We start from the raw sequence: 25304 nt of genomic DNA, 5'->3' as shown, positions 1-25304 counted from the left end.
CATGAATTCAGAAGAATACACAAGAAAAATGAACATCCTATTAGAGGATTCCAATACCTATTTACCCCTAGACAGAGATCCCACATGGCGAGCACATAATAAAACTAATGTGTTGATTAAAAATTTATCTAACTGGCCTGAAGAATTAAAAAGATCTCTATCATCAAAACATCCATTGGTCCAAAGAATTTATGGAGCACCAAAAATACATAAAAAAAATATCCCGTTGAGGCCAATTGTAGATGGGAGAGATTTTCCGACCTAAATTTAGCAAAATATCGGACAAACATGATAAAAGCACACATAGGAAAAACAGAATCATTTATAAAGAACAGTTTACGTTTCTTCAAAAAGGTAAAGGATATAAATATAGGACCTTCAAACATCTTAGCAAGTTTCGATACAGTCAGCCTCTTCACCGACGTACCTAGAAACGACAGTGGGTCTTCTTGAAAACCTTTTCCCACTGGACATTGTAGGACTATACAAACATTGCATGGAAAACACTTTTTTCATTTATCAAGACAAATATTGGGAACAAAAAGAAGGACTAGCCATGGGTTCCCCCCCCTCCAGCTTTAGCCAACCTTTTTATGGAAAATTTTGAAACAAATGCTTTAAAGGAACTCATTAAAAAATAAATAAAAATATATGCATGTCAGTCTTACTACTATCTATTCCCTACTGCTTTTTAACCAACCAAATCGAAAAAGTTAAGAAAAATAAAATAAAATATTGTAATAAACCTTACAAACTGAATGGGATCTAAAAATCACCAAATAAAGCCTTTACAATCCATTTGTAGACCTGATAGTGATATTAGGAGCTATCTCAGTGAAAGAAATATTTTTTGGTAATACAAGTAGTAAAATTCATAGCTATCTCTTAACTATTCTAAAATGGGTTTCTGATAGCCTATTTAATGTCAATGCTAATTAACACGAAATACTATCTTCTTCCTCAAAAAAATAACTCTCTTCTATTTTAATTTTTGCCAACAATCAAATCTCTGGAAAAGATGAGCCCTCTCTTCCTGGGATGAATCTAGCATCTAATATTTAATGCCAGTATCATATTACATTACTCAGCAAAGAAATTGGATTTTCTCTTTTGCTCACAGCACTGCAAAATATCTATCAACTCTATAGAAATCATAAATTCATCTAATCAATGCAATACTGTTCTTGCATTTGGAATGATATCCCCTAAAACCTCTCTAAAAATACTTTCTAAAAATCTAAGCCAAAATTTTATTGCCAACTTACTGGCTTTATCAGTCATGTAGTGAAAAAACTTGAATCTTGAATCTGTGGGATATGACTGTTCATCTACAGTTAAGATTTACTCCTGGTGTATAACATACTGTTTAACGTTAAATAAATTTCCTCTATAGCTCAGAAACCGAAGTAAATTTATCATTTTTCAATAATGTTTTCCTGGTAAATTTGATGCTGAATCTAATTTATTTCATGATCCAGTGAATCCTATTTCATCAAGACATTGGTTCTTAGGGAGGGAAAAAAAATAAAAAGTGGACCCTAAGTAGTATACTGCAAACAATTAACCCCTAATTTTTAGCTCCCACGAGAATATGAAAAAAAAAAAAAAAACCTATTTTAAGTAGTAGTCGTGTTTTCCAGTTGCATGCACTACTGAAGAAGCAACTTCAATACAAGGTTTTATGTGTTTGAGGATTGCAACTTCTGTAAATAAATGGCAAAGGGTATTTATCAAACCACAGTACATATTTAAATGTTGCATAAAAAAGCAAAATTTGGGAGATTCATAAAGTATTTTATTTTGCTGTTCTACCAGTATAATAAAATAACCTCCACAACCAATGGATTGCCAAACTGCATCATCTCAGTACTGTGAACAAATATGTTCACTGAAAGCTAAAGTGGAAAAACGAGAGAGTGAGAACTTTCTACATGCACTTTCTTCAGAGGTAATTGCATCATTTACTACAGAAAGATTAAAAGAACTTACAAGAGATATTTCCTGTCAGAAATTTATTTTTACTTTCCAAATCGATAGAATATCCTTTGACTTGATGTTGATAAGCAACATCTGTAGAATCAAACCTGTTTAACAATTTTTTAACTTCAGAATCAATTTTTTTTATAAATTTGCATTCAGTGCCTGCTTAGGTGTGAGTTCGTATGTTGATTACATTGTTAGAATCATTTACTAATGCACTGAGAAGAACAAAACATTGAATCGATATGAAAATGTTGTTTCTGGAGTATAAAGTACCGTATTTGCTGGCGTATAAGACACACCAGCCTATAAGACGCACCCCCTTTTTTGTACACATTTTTTAGGAAAAAAAACTTTATCACTGAATATTCTAATGAATTTACAGTATTTCAAATATAAAGTAATAAGTAGGTCTACTTTCAACAAATACCTAATCTAACTAGAAAAGAGTACCCACCTTTTAATTTTCTTCATCAAAACCCAGAAATTCATCTCCAGAGCTAAATAAGAGACACTTGAAACCTCTTCTAAATCAGAATCTGAATACTCTTACAACAAATTGTCCTCTGTACCATCCAGTGCATTATTAATGCCACACTTCTTAAATGATTTAACCACTGTCTCAGTTTTCATAGCATCCCATGAAGCTTTGACCCACTCAGAAACTTGCAAAATGATAGGCCTCTTCCTTCTTCCTGATGGTGTAACCTCAAAATCTGAAGACTGCATTCAGCAGTCTTATGGATGCAGTGTTCCACTTCTCCTTCATAAATCCCTTAAATGGCTTATTAATACAGACATCTAAAGGTTGAAGCTGACTAGTTAGACTTCCTGGAATTACAGCTAACTGAGTTTTTAATTCCTTTAGTTTATTTTTAACATCTTCTGTTCTGTGAGAATGAAACTGATCCCATACTAGCAGGGCAGGATTCTTCAACAGTCCACCAGAGCACCTTATGGATAGATAACCAAATGTTATCTATCCATAACTGAAATACTATAATGTATTACAGTAACTGGAATACATAACTAATATAACTGAAATTCTCTCACACACCGCAAGGAAGCAAGAAAGAAATCGCGTAACTTAACTCGGAACAGAGAAAATTTCCAGAAACGAAAGTAATAAAAAACTGAGGTATCGGCGTATAAGACACACTCTGTTTTTAGGACCTATTTTCAAAGAAAAAAAGTGTGTCTTATACGCTAGCAAATACGGTAATTACAATAATGATGTCAAAACAGGATTGCAATAAGCAACTGAATGGATATACTGTATATCCCATGTAATAATGCAAGTCTTTCCCTAAGAGATGTGAGTCCATATCTTCAGACAGATCCCAACTCTTATGTCTAAGATGTAAACCAGTAGTGCCTAGTCACATTGACCAATATGGTAGTTTTAGTTATAATGGCACATAACTTTTCGAACTCTTTATAGATAGGCTCTTATTTTATGAAAAGTCATAAATATAACCTATCTATAAAGAGAAGTCAAAAAACTAGAGCACGTTAAATATGGTAAAACAATAAAATCCATCAGTTTAGCTGTTACAGTGTAAATGAATCTGATAAAAATCTCCAAGATTGTTTATCATCGAATTAAATAATTGCTGTCATCATAAACTTGGGCCATTGATGGGCTGGCATTGCACAACATATAGCCTCTCTGCCTGCTGTCCCAAAAGGTGCTATTACAAGGTGAGTATTACTGCCTTCTATCATCCCTAGTCACAGGAACTGCCAATTGGACCTCTACGTTGGTAGATAATGTCCATCACATGGTGAAACACCACCTTACATAATTGAGAATAAAGTGGCTACTGTCATGATATGCTGTTTTCTCTAGAGTGGGATTCTAGTTTCTGATCCCTAATTTCTTCTCACATGCAATACAGGTAACGGCATTGCTTAGCATGTTCAACACGCTATTATTATTACTGATAAATTATGGAGCCGAAATCTCCTTCATTGAAGAATATTCTCCAATTCATTGGAGAATATTCATTCTCCAATGAATATTCTACACAGAGACCTATTTGACAGTAACATCTCTGGAAACTTCCCAATCAGCTAGTGATTTCCTGATTATCCTGCTACTGATTTCTCTGCTAAGTCATGCATGGAGGTAGTCTAAATATAGTAGCATGCAGTGGATGAACTGTTCAAAGCTACTTTTACATTACTTTTACACTGCAGTCTAAGCACTCCCTGGTCAGGAGCTATGACAGGAAAAATAACAAAAACATACTCAAAAAAAAGGCAAAATAACATCACATTTTCTAAAATAAAATGCACTTCCACATCCATTAAATCCACATTTGAGGCATCAATACAAACATTAGAAATATACACCATCACCATTCAGAGGCATCAGAAGGTCATCAACAAGCAGCTTCTTCACTACCAAAGGGACCATCAGTTAATCAGTAATCACCAAGAAGGATTCTGTATTCTTGTTATACACAGCAGGCATCCTTGCTAACCTTAACCATTTCTGGACACAGATATGGAAAGCTATGGAAAAGTTCAAGAGCTTGATATTTCAAAGGCATTTGACTTCCTCTCAGCATATGCCTTTACCAATACCGGAATACCCCAAAGTTAAGCATTCTTGACCATGCTATTAAGCTTATATGTCAATGACCCTACCCCCTTCTCTCTCTCTCTGTCTTTCTCTCAAACTTCCAATCCATAGTTTTGATGATTTAAGCTTCAAGATCTTTCATAACTAACGTCTTAAATGCTGATAAGTGGAGTGAAGATATCTAATGAATTTCAATACCATCAAAATCACAGTCTTATTGTTACCTGGAAAAGAGATCCTACTTCACTACCTCTTACTTTTGATAATGTTCCAATTTCTAGGATAAGTTTTCTCTTCTTGGACTTTCACATCTAGCTTATCCTGGCATAAACATATCAACATTCATACTCTTCAGACTCCAAAAAACTTGGGTATTATTTTTCATTCAACACTACATCTCTTTCTCCTGCCCATTCCTGAACTCCTTTTTAAACCCCAAATCAGACTAACCTCAGAATATCTGAACCCTAAAACATTTGCAGTGCTGCACCCAAACTCTTTCTGGGTGCTCTGTTCTACATTATGTTTTTCTTTTAAATGGACTTTCAAGCCATGAGATTAAATCTATAACTGTTCTTAGGTGGGAGATGAATTTCATTGCTCCACCAAACTGGTCACTACAATTCTGTACGTTCCTCTATTCATATATCAACATGAGCAACCACTGTTCTTCATCCACACAGGATTCAACAACACCAAACATATCAAACCAGCTACTCATCTTCTTTCATTCCATCCACTTCTCTCTGAAACAGCCTTCCCCACACTGTCCTTCACAATGAATGCAATCAGCACTTTTTCAAGAAATTGTTAATAGGTCGCTCCTTTCTCTGCAAATGGTATGACTTAAAAATATTGAAATTTAACAAAGATTGAAGACCACAGATATGTGAGTTCTAAGGAAAAAATCAGCAGACTGAACAGATGGCATCACTGGCAGAAACCTATTACAAATGAAGGTATTATTAGAAAAGAAGTGTTGGATATTTTAGCTTATAGACAGCATAACAGAAGTTAGCACTACGGTGGAATCTCTAACTGGTAAATATGACATGATAATAAATTAAAGAAACAAGATTGAAATAAGCTAAGTTGAAGTTAGAATTCTCTTAACGCACTGGAGTTCCAAACATTTGCTATAGTATTCATTCATATATCAATGTTCCTGTATTGATGCTCTGATACCAACTGATACCTTGTATCAATGCACCTACAAGAGGACAATTAACTAAAACAACTTAAAAATTATTTAATAGTATTGTTATCACATTCCCGATGTCCATCCTGAAGTGTTATAGATGATCCTGAAGAGGATCATACAATAGAATTACATGAATGTTTACATTATTATTAATTAACATCAATAATTTCTTTCAAATTAATTTGTTACCCATCAGGACTTCAGTGCTGTTTAATATAATTTTATTTTTCTCCTGGTGCATTTCTGACTACATCAATCCACTTATATAACTATCTTTCTCTTGCTGTCTTTCCTGCCATCCTGGCATCAAATGCCTATTCTGATAACTTTTCCTTTCCCATTCTCTTTAACTGATCATATAACCTGAGATTATCTCAAGCCACGCATTCCTGAATGCTACCAATATCAAGTTCCTTCCTAATATCTTCATTTTTAATATGATTCTGCCATAAGTTTATTCTCCTAATTTTTTACAGAACTCTCATTTCTATGATCTCCAGTCTCTATATTAACTGTTTTATTTCTGATCCAGCTGAGATAAGTCCCTGGTTTTGGGTGGAAAAAAGTGAATTATCGACGGTGCTAGATTCTTCTTTAATCGAATAAAGCATAGAAAACTTTGTCACATTCAATATCTTGATATGTGTGTCAGAAGACTGGTAAGCCAACCTTGATTTTGGCTCTCCGTTATAATTAAGAAGAATTGAATAAAAAAATCAACAGGTTGCGAGATCAAATCCTGCTGTAAGCACAGTTTGTCTATAATTGTCTATAATGGTGGGAGATCAATTTCATTGCTTAGCGAGACCACTTCCCTACTTAGTGAGGTCAGAAGTGGCTTTAAAAAATGTCATGTTTGGTCTCTCGAGTAGGGTTTCTGGATTATGTAAATAATATTTCAAAAAATCCTTAGTGCACTCACAGTATTAACATCCTACAAGTTAACAACTGTGGATGGGGTCACATAAAAAAAACAATCTACATATACATATAAAATATGACAATTTCTTGTTTAAATGTTAATTGCTGAATACAGATATTTAAGATAATTTATGGATGAATAAACCTACCACAAAAGAATAAAAGTGTCAATTTTCCAGTGATACCTCCTATTGCAATTACAGAATCAAAAAATGATGGTGCTACTATATTGTATGAAGAATATACCTCGTCTTTCAATATTATTCTCCACTGTTCCAACTTTACGTTATATGACATGAAAATACTGAAAATAAATAAATAAATAAATAAATAAGGTATGTTTTCAAATAACATGTAGACTTAGTTTAGGCATAAACTAATTACAATCACCATTAAACTGTAGCTGCCCAAAAAAAATCTAAAGTGTGTGCAACTGTAGCAATGAATTTAAAAAATAAAATTTAATTCTTCTTTCTATCATGGATTTTAGACCAAGTGGCCTATTCCAATCTCACACCACTGCTTTTCTTGGTCTTTCAATTCTTTTTTTTCATTCATTTTACTTCTGTACAGTATTTTTGGTAGTCTACTACAGTCTATTCAATTTAGATGCTGTCCATTTTTGTTTCTATTTGCTTATATAGTAGTTAATTGGTTTTATAGTCAACATTGCAGGTTTGATGATGATGACTATAAAAGGGGGTGTACAGGATATGATAGTACTACATTAAAAATTTATATCATTATTAATTTCCTATTTACAATTTTCCTCCAAATCAATTCTCCAACATTATCAGATCTTATATTTCTATCATCTAAGGCACTTTGTACTGTATCAATCCATCTATATCTTGTTCTTTCTCTGGGTCATTTCCTGTCACCCTTACTGAGAACACTAATCTTTCCTCGCCTATTCTGTTTAAGTGACCTTACCACCTGAGATTAGCTCTGCTAACGCATTCCTGAATGCTGACAATGTCAAGTTCTTTACTAATATCCTCGTTTTTAATATGATATTGCCATTGATGCCATCTGTTCACACCTCTAATCTTTCTCAGGACTCTCATATCTGCGGTCTCTAGTCTTTGGTCAAGTGTTCTACTTCTGACCCAGCGCGCAGATCCATAAGTTAAAACTGGTTTGAACACTGTCATGTATACAGCAAATTTAGTGTTCCGACTAATTTCTCTCTTACTCCATATAATTTTATTCAATTGACTTCCTACCATACCAGCTTTGTTGATTCTGTTGTCTATTTCCATATTTAATTTACCATCTTCACTAAAAATCGTGCCTAAATAGCTGAAATGTTTGACTTCTTCCACATGTTCTCCGTTCACAACGCAGTTGACATTTTCAATGATTCTGCCTATTTTATTATTATTATCATTACTATTATTACAGGTGACTCCAAGGAGTCCTTAGACTCATCGAGGGAGGCCCTAAACATCATGTCCACACAACTATTCGACATTCTCACAGTATCTATCATACCTTGTCTTGAACTCATTCACTGTCATAGCACCCACAACAGACTTTGGCAGCTTATTCCACTCATTTACCACTCTAAAAGTAAAGAACCCAGCTCTAACACCCTTGCTAACCACACTCTTGCCCAGCTTCCATAGATGTTCCCTAGTTCTCCCGCCACCAGTCCTGATCTCAAAAATACCCTCTGAATTAATCCTATAGAAACCCTTCAGCAATTTAAATGTCTAAATCATCTCTCCTTTTCTGCCTATCAACCAATTTATGCAACCCACAAATCTTCAACCTGTTCTCATAAGGTTCATTCCATAGACCTGCTATCATCTTGGTCACTCATCTCTGGATCCTCTCCACCTCCTTCCTATCAAGAAGAAACCTAGGTGACCAAATCTGGGCACAGTAGTCAAGATGAGGTCTTATCAAGGCTCGGTACAGAGGAACAATAACTTGCTTGTCTCTGCTCGTCAAATTATTTTTCAGCAACCAAGTAATTTGATGAGCTGATTTAGCCACTTTTGCAATGTGTCCCCTAAACTTCATTTCCCTATCCACCAACACTCCCAAGTCCCTGGCCTCATCAATCTCCTGGAGTACAGTTCCACCAATGTGGTATACTGCTGCTAATCTTTTCACCCCAAAATGCATAACCTCACATTTTGTCACATTAAATTGACAACCATTCTCCTTAGCGCAGAACTCCAATCAATCCAAATCATCCTGCAAGATTTTGACATCTTCTGCATTCACTATTGCCCTGCCCAACTTGGCATCATCAGTGAACAAATGAACCGTTCCTCTTAGATCCTTCTCTATATCATTAATGAGAAAATTAAATAGTAGTGGTCTAAGAACAGAACCCTGTGGCACACCACTAGTCACAGGCAGTCTTTTGGATTCTACTCCCGAATAAACTACTCTCTGATATCTCGCCATCAACCACCCACCTATCCATCTCACCAACCCTATATCCATTCCCATATGTTGCAGTTTACGGATTAGAATTCCATGTGGTATCCTGTCAAAGGCCTTAGCCAGGTCCAGCAGTATCACTGTAAACCATTACCCTTATCCAGTTCAGCCATCACTGTGTTATAAAACTTGGGCAAGTTACTGAGGCATGATCTACCCTTCACAAAGCCATGCTGTCCCCCATACAGTATCTCATTTTCATCAATCCATTCCTGTATTTTTCCCCTGACTACTTTCTCCAAGACCTTGACAACGACTCTTGATATGCTGATCAGTCGGTAATTTGCAACAGTAGTCTTGGATCCTCCTTTATGCAGAGTAACTATTTTCCCCTCTTTCCACCCCTTCGGGACTAAACCAGATCCAAGACTCAGATTAAACAACATGGTCAAGGGCACTGATAATTCTTTAGCAGCTTCACATAAGACCCGTGCCAGTATACCATCCAATCCCACAGATGTATTGCATAGTATCTCACATCCAATCCCACAGATGTATTCACATTAAGGTTTTGTAATAGACTATTCACCTCCACTTCATTCACCACAATTCCCGCATAAACTAATGGTTCCTTCATTCTTTCAGTGTCACCACCTGGATGATATACTCCTGCAAAGTGCTCACTCAGTAATTCCACTATATCGACTGATTCAGTGACCTCCTTACCATCGGCATTCCTTAAAATCATTCTGCCGTGTACAGTTTTTTTTTTTTTTGCTTGCAGCATATTTAAAGAACTTTTTGGGATTCCCTTTAGCTTGCATAGATAGTTTACTTTCATAATCCGCTTTTGCTTTTCTTACCACACTCGTTACCCTTTTGGCTTGCACTTTGTACTGTTCTTGTGCCTGCAGATCACCTTTCTCTTTAAATTCCCTCCACAGTTGTTTCTTTTTTTGCAGCTCAAGCTTAATGGTGTTATTCATCCATTTAACCCCTACTTGTTTTATTATTCAGACCCTAGATATACAATCAGCCATAACCTCCTGTAAATGCCCCTTGCCCACTTCCCATGCTCTATTGACATCCAGCCTTGCAGGTTTACATGCCACGGCACTGAACCAAGCAATCTCCTAAGCTTGTCATACTTGTCAGCACGGTAATTCCACATATACCCTGTCTTAACTGAAAATTCCACACCTTTAGCCACCTCCCAGGTGGCTAAAGGTGTAGAATGACCTTATGATCACTCTCTTACCAATAGGTGGCAACATGGTCATATTCATTACAGTCAAATTATCAAATTCTTTGAGAGTGCTTGACCTATTACTAGGTCAAGCACTCTCAAACCCCTAGTATTTTCTATTGCATGCTGTCTCAGATAGTTATCCCTTAATAAATTGAATAAAATCCAGTTCCTTCGTCACGTGCCCTCTCCTCCTTCCAATCAATGTTACCATAGTTGAAATCTCCCATAATAATTATCCTCCTTCCACTCATTTCATCAATTTGTTTATGCATACTATCTCCAACATTTATTGCATCACCTGGTCTATAGCAGCACCCAACTGTATATTTTGTTCTGCTAGTCACAATCTCACACCAAATAGCCTCAAATGAGCTCTTTTCACTATCCTGCAATACAACTTCAATTCTCCTTGGCTGCAGTTCATCAGCTCTCATCAATAACACTCCCCCCCCCCATTTTATTCTCTCATTCGCTCTTAAACACATTATAACTTACACATTCTATCCCACTAACTATATCCTCTTCCGTCATCCATGTTTCACCAATGCTAATAACCTGTGGCCAGGAAGAGCCAACCACAGCCAAAAATTCTTCCTTCTTGTTCCTAATACTCCTGTCATTAGTATACATGAAATGCAGAGGTTCCTTTTGTCCCACCTCTATCTTGATACGTTATTCTAACTATCCCATTCCGATTACTTGTCTTTAGTACTGGCTCGCGTACATTATATACATTCTTACACTAACACCCTTGCTAACCACAGTCTAAGGACTCCCTGGAGTCACCCACAATAATAATAATAATAATAATAAAATAGGCAGAACTGTTGAAAATGTCAACTGCATTGTGAACGGAGAACATGTGGAACAACAAAAACATTTCTACTTAGGCATGATTTTCATTGTCTTTGACTTTTTATTGCTGACCTTCATACCATATCTATTACAACAGTTATTCAATATAATCAGGGAATCTTGCAGACTTGTAGCAGATTTATTTACAAGTATAACATCATCGGCATAAAGCAAAGAGCTGAAATTAACATCTCCAATTTTGATATCATGTTTAATACCACTTTCCTTCATAATATGATCCATACAGATAATGAATAACAGAGGGGATAATGTAAATCTTTGTCTCACACCAGATTTAACATTAAACCATCTTCCTGTACTTCCTTCAATTCTAACTGCTGACTTACAACTCAAATAAAGACTAAGCATTGCTTGATATAATGCCCCATTGACACCATATAACTGTAACGTATTGAATAGCTTCTCTCTTGGCACCTTGTCATATGCTTTTTTCCAGATCGACAAAACTTAAATACAGATCTTTGTTATATTCCCATGATTTCTCAACTATTTGTCGTAAAGTGAAGATCTGATCCTGAGAGCCTCTATTTGGCCTGAATCCAACTTGTTCTTCACCAAGCTTTTCTTCAACAATTCTTCTCAACCGTTTCTCATGTATACTAGCATAAATCTTACTAGGAACAACTCAGTAGGGAAATACCTCTGTAATTCTCACATTCAGTTTTATTTCCCTTTTTATATATGGGTACTATGAGAGCCCTACTCCAACCATCGAGAATTCGTCCCTTTGTCCCTGCCTTCTGAACTATGCAGTGCAGCCACCGTAAGACTTTTATACCATACTTCAGCATTTCTGGTCAAATATCATCTACTCCTGCTGCCTTTCCACATTTCAGGCTTTTGATGGCTTTTTCTACTTCAAGTATGGATACGTATTATTGAACTGTATGCCTGTTGAGTGTTTTTTACCGATGTCATATCACTGCTTGTTTCGTTTTGTAATTTTTCAAATTAATTACTCCATACTTCAAGGATATCTTTTTCTCCTATTTTCATGTCACCGTTATCATCTCTAATTCCTTTTACAATACTCTTTCCTCCATTTCTGAGCTTCTTCAACAACCTCCACAATATTCTGCCATCTTCTTCATATTTATTTTCTATGTTTTCACACAGTTTTCAGCTTTCTTACATTTGTCTCTGTATTCTCTAAGAGCACAAGCAGACTTATTTGTCAGGAACTTTTGATATGCTTTCTTCTTTTCCTTCAATGCCTCTTACTTCTTGTGTCCACCATGGGGTTCTGATTTTTCTATCCTTGCAGACAACCTCACCACATGCCTCTCTGGCTGAATCAATCAGGGTTTTCTTCAAGGTTTGCCATTGAATCTCCCAGGTTTGGTTCCTGTTCTCAAACTCTTTCATTTTTTCTTCAATAATATTTGTATACTTTAGTCTACAGCTCACATCTGAGAGCTGCTCAACTTTCATTTGCTTTAAAACTTTCTTACATGATATTATTTTCAATATGAAATTCAATTTTATCCTGCTCGACACTAAATATCGATCCCTTCCAATTTGGAATCCTCTGTACACTCTGGTGTCCTGTACCATGGAGAAAACATCACTATCGACAATAACATAGTCAATGAGACTTTTCTTATTCCTTGCCTCTTCTCTCTCCATGTGAATTTGTGCACAGTTTTTTGTTGGAACATGGTGTTAGTAATAACCAGTCCATGTCCTGAGCAGAAATCCAACAAGGTATTTAACATTATTATTAGCTTTGCTGTTTTCTCCAAATTTTCCTAAAATATTTTTGTATATCTCACAATTACTTCCTACTCTGCTATTTAGATCCCCAACAAGGACCAACTTTTCCTTTTTCATTGTGTCAGTAGCTTTCTCTAGAGTCTCAAAAAATTCTTTCCCTTCTACCTTAGTAGAGCCTTCTGTGGGACCATAGGCACAAATAAGTCTCATTGTCCAGTTCCTCATTCTGACATTTGCCCACATCACACTACTTGAGAGTGCATGCCATTCAAGAAGATTAGCCTCGTATTTAGTGTTGAATACTATGGCTACTCCTACTTTTCCTTGATTGTCATTGCCTGAATATAACATTTTGTATTTGTTACTCAGAAAGATCTCACCATTTTTTGTCTTTTTTGTTTCAGTCATCCCTATTACATCAATCTGGTACTCATCTAATTCCTCAGCTGGCTCCATTTCTTTGTCATTCAGGCATCTTATGTTTATAGTACCGATCTTCAACTCTGGTGATATTGAGTTGGGGTGTGTTTTCGGGTTTGTTCCAGTAACTGACTTTTCGCTGCTCACCCTGGTTCCCTGGCGAAAACAATGGGGCCTTTTAACCGGGCAACGCCCCAGCCGGCATGAAATTTTGTCATGTTGTACCATCATTTTGTATATTGGTTTTATAGTCAGGGACTGTAAAATTTTTACATCTGTTTTACTGTTTCACTTGGTATATCCGGCAGTTTTACTAAGAAAATTCATTTCTACTGTATGAATTTGTTTTTTATCTGTTTTATGGTCCCTGTTTCACTTCCATATAATAAAGTTAATTTAGACAGGACATTATATAGTCTGATTCTGATAAGTTTTAATACCAGGAATGGCTTAAAAAATACAGAGCGAGGAAAAGGGTGAGGCAAAAGAGGCACTTGCCTCAGATGAACAATGGGAAAGGGCGGCAAATTGGTGAAAAATGAAAATTAATAACTTACAAAATTTAAAAAAAATAAAAAGCCAAACGTATCTTGCAATGTTCATCAAATACTTTAAGCAAACTAACAATTTGCATCGGACACTCTCACTCGATACACTCTTTTTTCCTCATATGATATCGCCCTAATAAGCGGTATGGTATGCGAGTTTGGGCATGTTCATTGTACATTAACACGCATTATTTGTGCAGTGTGCTAGTATGACAGCGAGCAGAAGGTATTATTTTAAATATGTTAAACTTAAGGTAAGTTTTCTATTATATAAATTTGTAAAAATGTTTCATTGTATGTTACATTATATTACGACTGCAATATTATTTTCCATTTTTATTTGTAATGTAATCAAAAGTGATTACATTACAAATATATAATTTTTCTTTTTCAGGTGAACTAATGGCGTCAAGAAAACCCAGCAGTGCTGAATATAGGAAAAGAAGAAAAAATATAGAAATGAAACAAATCAACATAGGGTAATACAGTTGCAAAATTGGCTAGAAAAACCGAGTACTTCAAATACAAGCAGTTCACCCGAGTCAATCAATCCTCCTTCATGGCCGCCTATTACGGATAAAGTTAGATGTGTTCTAATTGAACATGGACCAGAACAAGAAGAAAATGCAGATTTTAGGGAATCTGCTTCAGAGCATGGCAGGAGATTTTCAAAAGAATGTTTTTTTTTTAAAAAATGTACCAATGGAGAGCGAGTCCATCGTAAATGGCTCATTTTTTCAAAAATATCTATGTTGATATTTTGTTTTCCATGTATACTTTTTTGGTAAAGGAGGTAAAACGGATTCTGCCATCTGCAATTAAAGCCGAGGATTTGAAGATTGGAAATATACAAATCGAATTTCCGATCATGAAAATTCTGTATTTCATTGCAACGCATATCTCCATTAGAAATGCTTTGAAAGGAAACTTAAAACTGGTGGTTTTATAGACAATTTTTTGCAAAAAGCAATACAAACAGAAAAGGAAAAATGGCGAAGTATTTTACATGTTGTGTTGTATGTAATTTTATTTTGTGCAAAGAATAATTTACCTCTTAGAGGTACAGAAGAAATTATTGGTAATCAGAATGCAGGAATTTTTCTAAACTTGACTGAATTAATAAGTCAATACAAGACCATCGCAGAACATGTTGCTTATCATAAGAAGTGGTCTGTTACATACTTATCTAATAAGATTCAAGATGAATTTTTTTCACTCTTAGGAAAACCATGTTCGCACTGAAGTTCTTTCTAGAATTAAAGAATCAAAATACTTTTCCTTGATGTTTGACTGTACACCTGATGTATCGCATCATGAACAAATGTGCCAAATTATTTGATATGTAGTTATTAGGAATGATTCTATTACAATTGAAGAAAGCTTTGTAGATTTTATAGCGATAAAAGAAAAAACTGGTAGCGGCTTAGCCTATGAAACTGTCAATAAATTAGAAAAAGATGGACTCGATATTCTAAACATTAGAGGTCAAGGATATCACAATGAGGTGAACACAGCAGGTATTTATAATGGAGTACAAGCCATAATTTCTCAAAAAAATGAACAAGCTATGTACATTCCTTGTGCGGCTCACAGCTTTAATTTGGTTTGTAAAAATGTTGCTTCTTCAAATGCTAACATAATATTTTTTGGAATCGTTCAGAGACTTTATATGTTTTTTGTGAATTCGACGACTAGATGGGATAAACTAATGCCTGTATTAAAAACAACTTTAAAAGGTCATACAGACACATGATGGGCCTCAAGAACAAATGCCATCAAGGAATTGCAACAACAGATACTCCAAGTGTATAAAATATTAATTGATTTGAAAAATGAATGCACTGAAATTAAAAACATATTGAAACAAATAAATTTTAAATTCTTATGTACGTTATCTACATGGAATTTAATATTGCAAGTTGATAAAATAAACAAAGCTTTGCAATCAAAAATGATAACTATAATTAAAGCTTCACGTTTAATAGAAGGATTATCTAATTCCTTGCAGCAAATGAGAGACACCATGTGGGAAAATATTTTTTTTAAGAGTGAAAATTTGGCTTCAGAAATGGAATTGTCTACAGATTTTGAAAACAAACGAAGCCAAATTATTAAATTAGATGATCAATCTCAGCAATCAGTTCCTTATAATGATAAATATTTATTTACAGTAGAAATGAAAGGAATAATAGCTATTTTAATAACACAACTTAGATGGAGATATGGGAACTATATGGGATTTCGTCTGACTTCGAATTTTTAACAGGTGAAAAATTAAAGTCGATGGAAACAGAAAATTTAAAAAATGCAGCTTGTGGTTTATCCCTGAAATATCCAAACGAAATAAATTCTGTAGAATTATTATCAGAAATAATTAGTTTCAAAAATCAGGCAATGACGTTAATTCCAGACCCTAATGCAGCTACAAGTTTAGATCTTTTAAAAATGATTCATGAATATAGTTTAGCTCCGTCCTATCCAAATTTAGAAGTTGCACTGAGAATAGTCCTAATACTACATGTTACTGTAGCTTCTGGTGAAAGAGGTTTCAGTAAACTAAAAATTATCAAAAACATATTTAAGATCATCACTTGCTCAGGAAAAATTGTCAAATATGGCAGGCAATTTTATCAATTGAACAGGAATTTACAAAACAAATTAATTTTGATAAAATAATTGATGAATTGGCTTCACTAAAAGCAAGAAAAGTAAAACTTTAAAACAAGATTTTATATTGGGCATTTATTTATATAAGTATTATTATTATTTTATCTCTATTATTAAATTAAATTACTGAAAAATTTGTAATATTCTAATTCATCTCATGTGTAATACTTATTCTGTTTTTCTTTTGTTAAGGTTGGTGTGATTTTATTTTTAATATGTGTAATTTTATGTTCGTACTACTATTGTACTATTACTACGTTGTTTTTTTTTAATAATTAATAAATTTATTTTGTTCCCAAAATCATTTATTTAATTTTATTTAATACTTATTAGAAATAAAAAACTATACACATAGGGGCGAAAATTTATCCACCTGCCTCAGTTGAAAATACCTCTAGGCCCGGCTCTGCTTAAATATATTATTTATGTCATTCACTTTAACAAAATTTGGTATTTTAATGTATATATCTTTTTCATTTTCATATGATAAATAACATCCTAGGCATCTGAAAAAATTTACTTATTCTACTATTTCCTAATCGATCACTATTTTACTTCTTATTAGGTTTTCTCATTCAGAAGACTTTATTTTTGTCTTTATGTTAGATATTTTCATGTTATAGTGTTCTGAAATCTCATTTAATGATTTTACTAATCTTTTTAAATAATCTTCTAATTTTCCTAATACAATATTTGATCATCTACAAATAGTAGTGTACCTATCTTTATTTGTATACCAAGTGGGTTACGATTTCTAGATTGTATAATTTTATTTATGTATATATTAAAAAGTAGAGGTAAATGGCACATCTAACCTGTACTACTATTGATATGACTTTCCATTCTGATATTTTTTCTAATTTGAATGCTATTTTATTTCCTGTATTTACTTGAGTAGACTGTATGAGCTGGTTTGGTATATTTAAATCTGTTAATATTTTAAATAATTTTTGTCTTTTAATTTTATCAAAGGCTTTATTTTGTAATCAATAAAGAGAATAAAGTTTCTTTTTGAAACTCTATTCTCTTTGCAATTAATAATTCATCATCATCATCATCAAATGCCTAAATGTACCTTCAGGTGGTGCACAGGACTACATGAAAAAATTTGGTTTATTCAGGAGTTGAGTCCAAAAGACGGCTTGTGACTAGTTGTGTACCGCAGGGTTCTGTTCTTGGACCACTACTTTTCAATCTGTTCATTAACGATATAGGAAAGGATCTGAGAGGAGGTGTTCGCTTGTTTCCTGATGATGCAAAGTTGGGTAGAGCAATAGTGAGTGCACAGGATTTCAAAATTTTGCAAGATGATTTGGATAGTTTGGAGGACTGGGCTAAGGAAAATGGATGTCAATTTAATGTGGCAAAGTGTAAGGTTATGCATTTTGGGGTAAAAAGATTAGCAGCAGTATATCACACTGGTGGAACCATACTCCAGGAGATTGATGAGGCCAGGGATTTGGGAGTGTTGGTGGATAGGGAGTTGAAGTTTAGGGAGCACATTGCAAAAGTGGCTAAATCAGCTCATCAAATCACTTGGCTTCTGAAAAATACTTTAACAAGCAGAGACAAACAAGTTATTGTTCCTCTGTACCAAGCCTTGATAAGACCCCATCTAGACTACTGTGCCCAGATATGGGTGCCAGGGTTTCTTCTTGATGGGGAGGAGGTGGAGAGGATCCAGAGACGAGTGACCAAGATGATAGCAGGTCTGTGGAATGAACCTTATGAGAACAGGTTGAAGATTTGTGGGTTGCAAAAATTGGTTGATAGCCAGAAAAGGGGTGATATGATTGAGACATTCAAATTACTGAAGGGTTTCTATAAGATTAATCCGGAAGATATTTTTGAGAATAGGACTGGTGGCAGGAGGACTAGGAGCCATACATGGAAGCCATACATACAAGAGTGTGATTAGCAGGGGTGTTAGAGCTAGGTTTTTTACTTTTAGAGTGGTGAATGAGTGGAATAAGCTGCTCAAGTCTGTTGTGGGTGCTATGATGACAGTGAATGAGTTCAAGGCGAGGTATGATAGATACTGTGTGAATGTCAAATAGTTGTTCTTGACATGATGTTAGGACCTCCCTCGATGAGTCTTTCGACTCCTTGGAGTTGCCCGAAATAATAATAACACTAACTGAACATCAAGTCAGTTTGATATCAAATGATACCACTAGTAATTACAATGGAGAACAGTATGCAGGCATTGCATAGGAAACGTACAAGACCCTTGCAGTCAAATATATGCCCACAGAGCTTTGCACATCCACTTTACTAACATCTGTGGCCTCAACTCCAACCTTAATAGCTCCAATATCATCTCCAGGTGTATAGGCTTATATGTTGATTCTCCAGTATTGTATATTGTTTAAGGAAATTAACGACGTATTTGTTAATAAAATTATTTATATTTTATATTTAAATTATGTTTATTTATATTAAATAAAATATTAATGATGATGCTAAAGTTAAATTAGCATCATCAGTGATTAATACACTTGTATAGACGTGCATGCAGGCACACTTCAGTAACAAAGATGAAAAACACGAGAGATACAAGAATACCTAAAGTCCTTCAATTATGAGACCTACTGGCTTCGGATGGGTGTTCTTTTGGTCTTTGGGCTGTCTGCAGATGAGGGTTTCCCATATGAGGGGGGGGGGGGGAGTCTGATACAACATATCTGTTTAGGTTGGGATAGTTGGTAGGAGCTGCAGCTGATTCAAGGAAAAGCCTCTTGAACTTAAATTTGTTTTAGTGGAGTAAGGTGGCTTTTTTCTACCTTTTCATTGTGTATAATCAGAACTGTTTTCTAAGAATTAGAAACTTTTCTAGAAATCTAGACCATATTAAAGAATTTCAGGAGTTGTCCTTTAAATTTTTCACCCATTTCTGCACAATTTATAATTATATTGTCTTCTAGTTTTTTCCTATTATCTTAATCATTGTATTTTTAGTCTCAAATAATATTACACATTGTAATATTTTCCGTTAGGTCATTCTATACTTTGTAAATTTTACTGATTATCATCAGTTCAGAGATTTTGAAAAAAAGTCCCATTTTTATAAATCTACTGTTTGTATTCTACAATTTCTTTTATTTCTTTGTTCATCTATTTTATTTTTTTATAAGTTTTTGTTGGGGCTTAGGTATATCCTTTTCTAGTTATGTAACCAAATTTTACTCTCTCTCTCTCTCTCTCTCTCTATATATATATATATATATATATATATAATATTCATCCAAGCTTGATTTGCTTCCTCAGCTTTAAGTAAAAGGCTGGTTATATTTCACTAATTCAAGCCCTACCCAAGGGCCTATGAATTGTGACAATACCTTCTGAATATGAATGATGTGCTGAACAAAGCGGCCTTTTGCAACTGCAGGTTTTTACATCTAACTTTCAAGTGCTTCTAGATGTTTTTTTAGTGTTCGGGGGATGGCGCCTAAAGCACCTATTATTATGGGAACAACTTTCGTTTTCTTTTGCCAAATTCATTCAACTTCGATTTGTAACTCCCAATACTTTGAAATTTTTTCAGTTTCTTTTTTGGAAATTTGGCTATCTCCTAGTACTGATATTTTGATAAGCTGAACACACTTGTTTTAACCTTTTTCAACCACTGTTATATCAGGTGTATTGCATTCCAAACTTTTGTCAGTCTGGATTTTGAAATCCCAGGGTATTTTAGCTTTTTCATTCTCAATCACCTTTTGGTCAACTTTATGCTTCCAATAGTCTTTAGATACTTTAAACATGTACTTTTACAGTACATGTACATGTGAGTTATCTTAGCCACATTATCGTGCCTTTTACAGTACTCAGTTTGTGCGATTTTGCTGCACCCATTTATAATGTGGTCTACCATTTCTTGCTTCTCTTTGCACAATCTGCATTTGCTGTCTTCTTGAATTTTTTGTATTTTTGCTTTCATAACATTGATTTTAATGGCTTGTTCTTGTGCTGCAAAAATTACTAACTCTGTTTCTTTCTTTAGTGCTCCATTTCTCAACCACTGCCAGTTCAAGTTGCTGTCAGAGCTGTTCTCTATGCTGTGACGGTAGTTTCCATGCAATGCCTTATTTTTCCATTTTTCGGTTCTCTTGTATCCAAATTTTGTCTCCATGGGTTTAAATAAACCCTCTTTCCTTACCTCAATTAAAAATTTCTCTGTTGTTTTCTCCAGTTAATCATTCAGATTTCGTTTTTCTTCTTCAACAATTTGCTTTGCTTGTAGTAATCCTCGGCCTCCTTTTTTGCATGACAGGTAGAGCCTATCAATGTCACTGCGAGAATTAAGGGCATGGTGCATTGTCATATATATACATATATATACAGTCGGGTCTCTTTTTATGCAGTAGATACGTTCCACAGAAAACCACATATAAAAAATCGCACAAAAAAGGCCAAACACATAGAAAAATTAGGGATACATTCCATAATTTTCTAAAACCGCATAAAACCGAATGAATTAAAATAAACCTAAAATCGCATAAAAAAGTTTATGAAAATTCAGGAAAATAAGAATGCCTAAGTTTGTTTTAAAGCTTTATTCATTTAATTTTATTGAAAAGTAACTTTTTTTTTTTTTTTTTTTTTTCACATTTTGTAATCAGAATTATTATCACTATCAGACAATATTAAGCAACGTTTGTGAACTGGTGCAAAATCACTTTCATCACCAGAAGAGATAGTCAGCGCATCAGATCTTTATGGTAAAGGCAATGGTTCTTTACAAACAAAATTAGCTTCACCTTTGTTCTGTGCTGATTTTTTTCTTCTGACAATGTAATCAGTGATTATACTTTGTGATGATGATTTCACTAATTTTTTATACAGCTCACGATATCCAGACATACAGTTCTTCAGCTCACATTGGAATTTAAAGGCTCATTCAGAATTTCTGTCATTAACAAGAAAATGATTTTCCACTTTATTGCACAGTTCAAGACCTTCTCAAATTATATTTGCAGTGAGAGGGACAGGTTTTTCTTCCACTTCACTATTGTTTTCTGGATCTTCGATGACATCTAAAGTTAATCAATATCCAATAATATCGTCACTTAAGGCATTATCCACAAGCAATTCATCTACATTTTTCTGGCTAAATGCATCAAAACCTTCACCACCAATTTCATGTGCCAAAGTAATGATTTCAACTGATAATGTAGATGTTTGCATGGTTGCACTGTTTGCAACACATCCAGGCCACGCTGCTTTCCAGCAGAAATTTAAAGTTTGTGGTCTTATTTCAGTGATAGCAGATGCAACATGATTTAAGCAGTCCAAAATAGAAACTTTTTTCCAAATGTCAGTTACTGTTAATGATTTATTTTCTAGTTTATCCAATATAAATTGAACAGTGTGCTTAACATATTTTTTAAAAGTAGCAATTATGCCTTGATCTAATGGCTGAATAATGCTTGTTGTATTGGGTGGAAAATACACTACCTGCACATTTGGATGTTCTAAATGCGGGTGACTTGGTGCATTGTCAACGATTAATAAAACTTTAAAATCGAGAGCTTTTTGCTTCATATATATTTTCACTTCTGGTACAAAGCAATTATTGAATCATTCAGTAAACACAGCAGTTGTTACCTAGGCCTTTGTATTAGCCATCCAATGTACTGGCAGCTGTTTTAGATCTTTGCCTTTTAGAGCACGTGGTCTTAGAAATCTATTTACTAGGAGGGGTTTCAACATTCGATCTCCTGATGCATTGCTACAAAATAACGTTACTCGATCTTTGCTTGCTTTAAATCCACTTGCTTTTTTCTCAGACTTTGCGATGTAAGATCGACTAGGCATTTTCTTCCAAAACAATCCTGTTTCGTCAGCATTAAACACTTGATCAGGACAATATCCTCAATAATTTTGCTAACTTCTCTTGAAAATTTTTGGCTGCTTCTTCATCTGCTGCTGCAACCTTGCCTGTAATCTTCACGTTATGAAATGCATTCCTTTTTAAAAACCGGTTAGCCATCCTTTGCTAGCCGAAAATTTTTTTATCAACCTGGGAAGCAGAAGTAGACGGCTCCAATTGCTTCATCTATTCATAAAACCAAAGAGCTTTTTGTTTAATTAAATAATCACTTATAGGAATTCTTCTTTGAGTTAATTCTTCAATCCAAATTACAAGAGCTCGTTCTGTGTTTTCTAATAAAGCATCTCTTGAGTAAGATGATAATTTGCCACTTAGTTTTGTGCCAGAAATGACAAATTTTCTTATTGCAACTTCATTCTTTTTAATTGCTCTTATAGTAGATTCGTCTAAATTAAAATGTTTACCAATCGCCGTAGATCCCTCTCCTTTTGCTAAGCGATCTAAAATTGCAATTTTCGTTTCCAAAGATTTTGCTTTTCTTTGGTGCTTTTTTTCTCCCATTGGGCCAAATTAAATTTTTAAAATAACAATTAGCAAAATTTAGACTTTCGATAATAAAAAGACAAATATTTACTCACATGCAAAATTAAAGTTCACCAACACTCACTGCTTACACGTTATCACGTTATGCCAGAATGTGCTGCAACACGCTGTTCATTATGTACAACGGCGATGAACGAATTGGTCAACAGCACGCGAAATCCCATGCTTTATAGGTAAAATTTTCCAACTGTTATACAAGCAAAATAGTTACCACTTTAAAAACTACAATGACCATAAAAGAGAGGTTAATTTTCCACCGTGTAATAATAAAAACTCATCCCACAATATGGATTGATTACCCCAGGATTTCCCAAACTGTGTTCTGTGAGAAGTTCTCCTGGAATTTGTCATTTTAGTTTTCTAAGCATTTTTCATTAATAAATATGTTATAGTGGAAATATTCTGAGGAGAATAACATTCATGTATATGTCGAAAAGCTCAGACCCAGAACGTCTAAATAACATCTGTGTAGCAAATGTTAGTGACCAAGCCGTGTATAAAAATTGCGTGCAAGCCGATTACAACAATATGTGGCATATCCTCTATTCTCAAAATTGAACGAAATGACATCTGTGTTGCAAATGTTAGTGACCAATCAGCAAGGGAGTATAAAGAAAATTTTTCTACTGAAATTGAAGATCAAGGCAGTCTGTATCCGGTTCTCAGATCTAGTAATACTAAATACTTTCTTCACAAGTTCATATTGTAGGGTGAAAGTGCTTGTTTCGAAATCGTAGTGCCGTGATTTTTTTAAAAGTAATAGGCCTACAGATTTAAATTTTAATATGAATAAGATACAAGGGACTTTGTTTAATTTTGGTATTAAGAAATCTCTTATTCAAGGTGTTTGTGACGCAACAGATAGTGATTCATCCACCTCCAGCCTACAAAGCAATCTTCAGGATGTACAAAGGGAGGGGAAAACTATCAGCACACAGAAGAAAGTCTGCATTTACTTGTAAGTACTTATAATAATATAAATTTTTGGTGATCAGAATGGGATATGTCAATGAAAATCAGCACAAATTAATTAATAATTAATAATCAATTATTAATTAATTATAAATCAGCTAAATTAACAATTAATTAATATATTACAAAATAACGAAGGTGTTCCATGAAAATTTCAGGATTTGTGAAGTGCTCCGTCTTAGGAAAAGTTTGGGAAACAATTTGATTACACTATTATCGGAATGGAATCTCCTTCTGTTGACATGCGCAGAAGTGTTGAAAGGTCTCGTATCTGTGGGCGTACTATACCACATAACTTAAAATCTGCATAAAAAGAGAACCGAGTGTGTGTATATATATGTGTGTGTATGTGTGTATATGTTTTCCTTACTTCTCATTTTGCAATTGCATTTTTTTTTTGTATTCTATTTTTGCTTCTATTGTTTTGGAATTTAGCCATTTATAGTGACTTTCTTTCTTTATTATATTTTCTATTTCTTTGTTCTAGTTTTGTAGTCCTCTTTTTTCTATTCCATTTACTCTTTATTCCCAAGTTTTCTACTGCTGTTTTTGTCAGGATTTGCTTCATATTTTTCCACTCCTCTTCTGTGTCATTTGACTTCTGTGGTTTCTGTTTTAAAATCAGTGCATTTTTGATACTGTTGCATAGTACAGTAGTCTTGTAATGAAGAAATTTTGTAGGCCATTTATTTTCTGTTTTATTTAATGTTGGCTATTTCAGTTTAAACTGAATTTTAGCTGACAGCATATAATGATCATAGGCAAATTCAAAGCCAAACAAAATCTAATTAAATTAAGAAATATTAATAAAAAAGAAAGTGGTATCAAAGGAGTAAAAGAAGTAAAAGTAGCCAGTTGGACTTCTTTAGGTATATTTAAATCACCATCGGGTAGGTAACTGGATTAGGGAAACATATGCAGTGTTATATAAGAATTTATGCTGTACATTTCCAGTGTCTAGTGCCAAATAATTTTCCACATAAATACTTTAAAAAAATAAACAAAAAAAAAAAAAGGGGGAGAGGGTTCAAGTTTTTCATATAATTTGTGGTTTTCATAAGAAATTATTTCCTTTTGTTAAAAGTTCATAGTGAGAATTTGTGGAGACACAACACACATGTTATAATAATTACTTTACTTAACATTAGGAAAGTAACATTCAAAATTTCCTGATGATGACCTCTGTATTGAGTCTGGCTCAGATATGGTGATCATATTTTTGTCATTTGGCAAAACGTTAAATATATTCCTAAGCCATCTGAACAAACAACACAAACATATCAATTCACCATTGAAATTGAAAACAGCAACTCTCTTCCTTTTCTAGACACGCTTATCAC

The 25304-nt window shown here is 34.3% G+C and overlaps 1 protein-coding gene across 1 annotated transcript in view; it reads right to left on the bottom strand.

Moving 5' to 3' along the window:
• Positions 1–25304, bottom strand: part of LOC150102899 (tRNA (34-2'-O)-methyltransferase regulator WDR6) — a 624232-nt gene that overhangs the window by 346584 nt on the left and 252344 nt on the right. Inside the window, exon 11 of the mRNA XM_090398196.1 lies at positions 6839–6993. Coding sequence (XP_090254322.1) covers positions 6839–6993 — 155 coding nt within the window. The remainder of the gene's footprint in view (positions 1–6838; positions 6994–25304) is intronic.

The sequence above is a fragment of the Typopeltis vanoorti genome, chromosome 9 (genome assembly GCF_054136105.1).
Source record: "Typopeltis vanoorti isolate ZY-2024b chromosome 9, IOZ_Tvanoo_1.0, whole genome shotgun sequence".
NCBI classification, from domain to species: domain Eukaryota; kingdom Metazoa; phylum Arthropoda; class Arachnida; order Uropygi; family Thelyphonidae; genus Typopeltis; species Typopeltis vanoorti.
The sequence above is the reverse complement of the archived record's forward strand: the minus strand, read 5'-3'. Positions and strand labels throughout refer to the sequence as shown.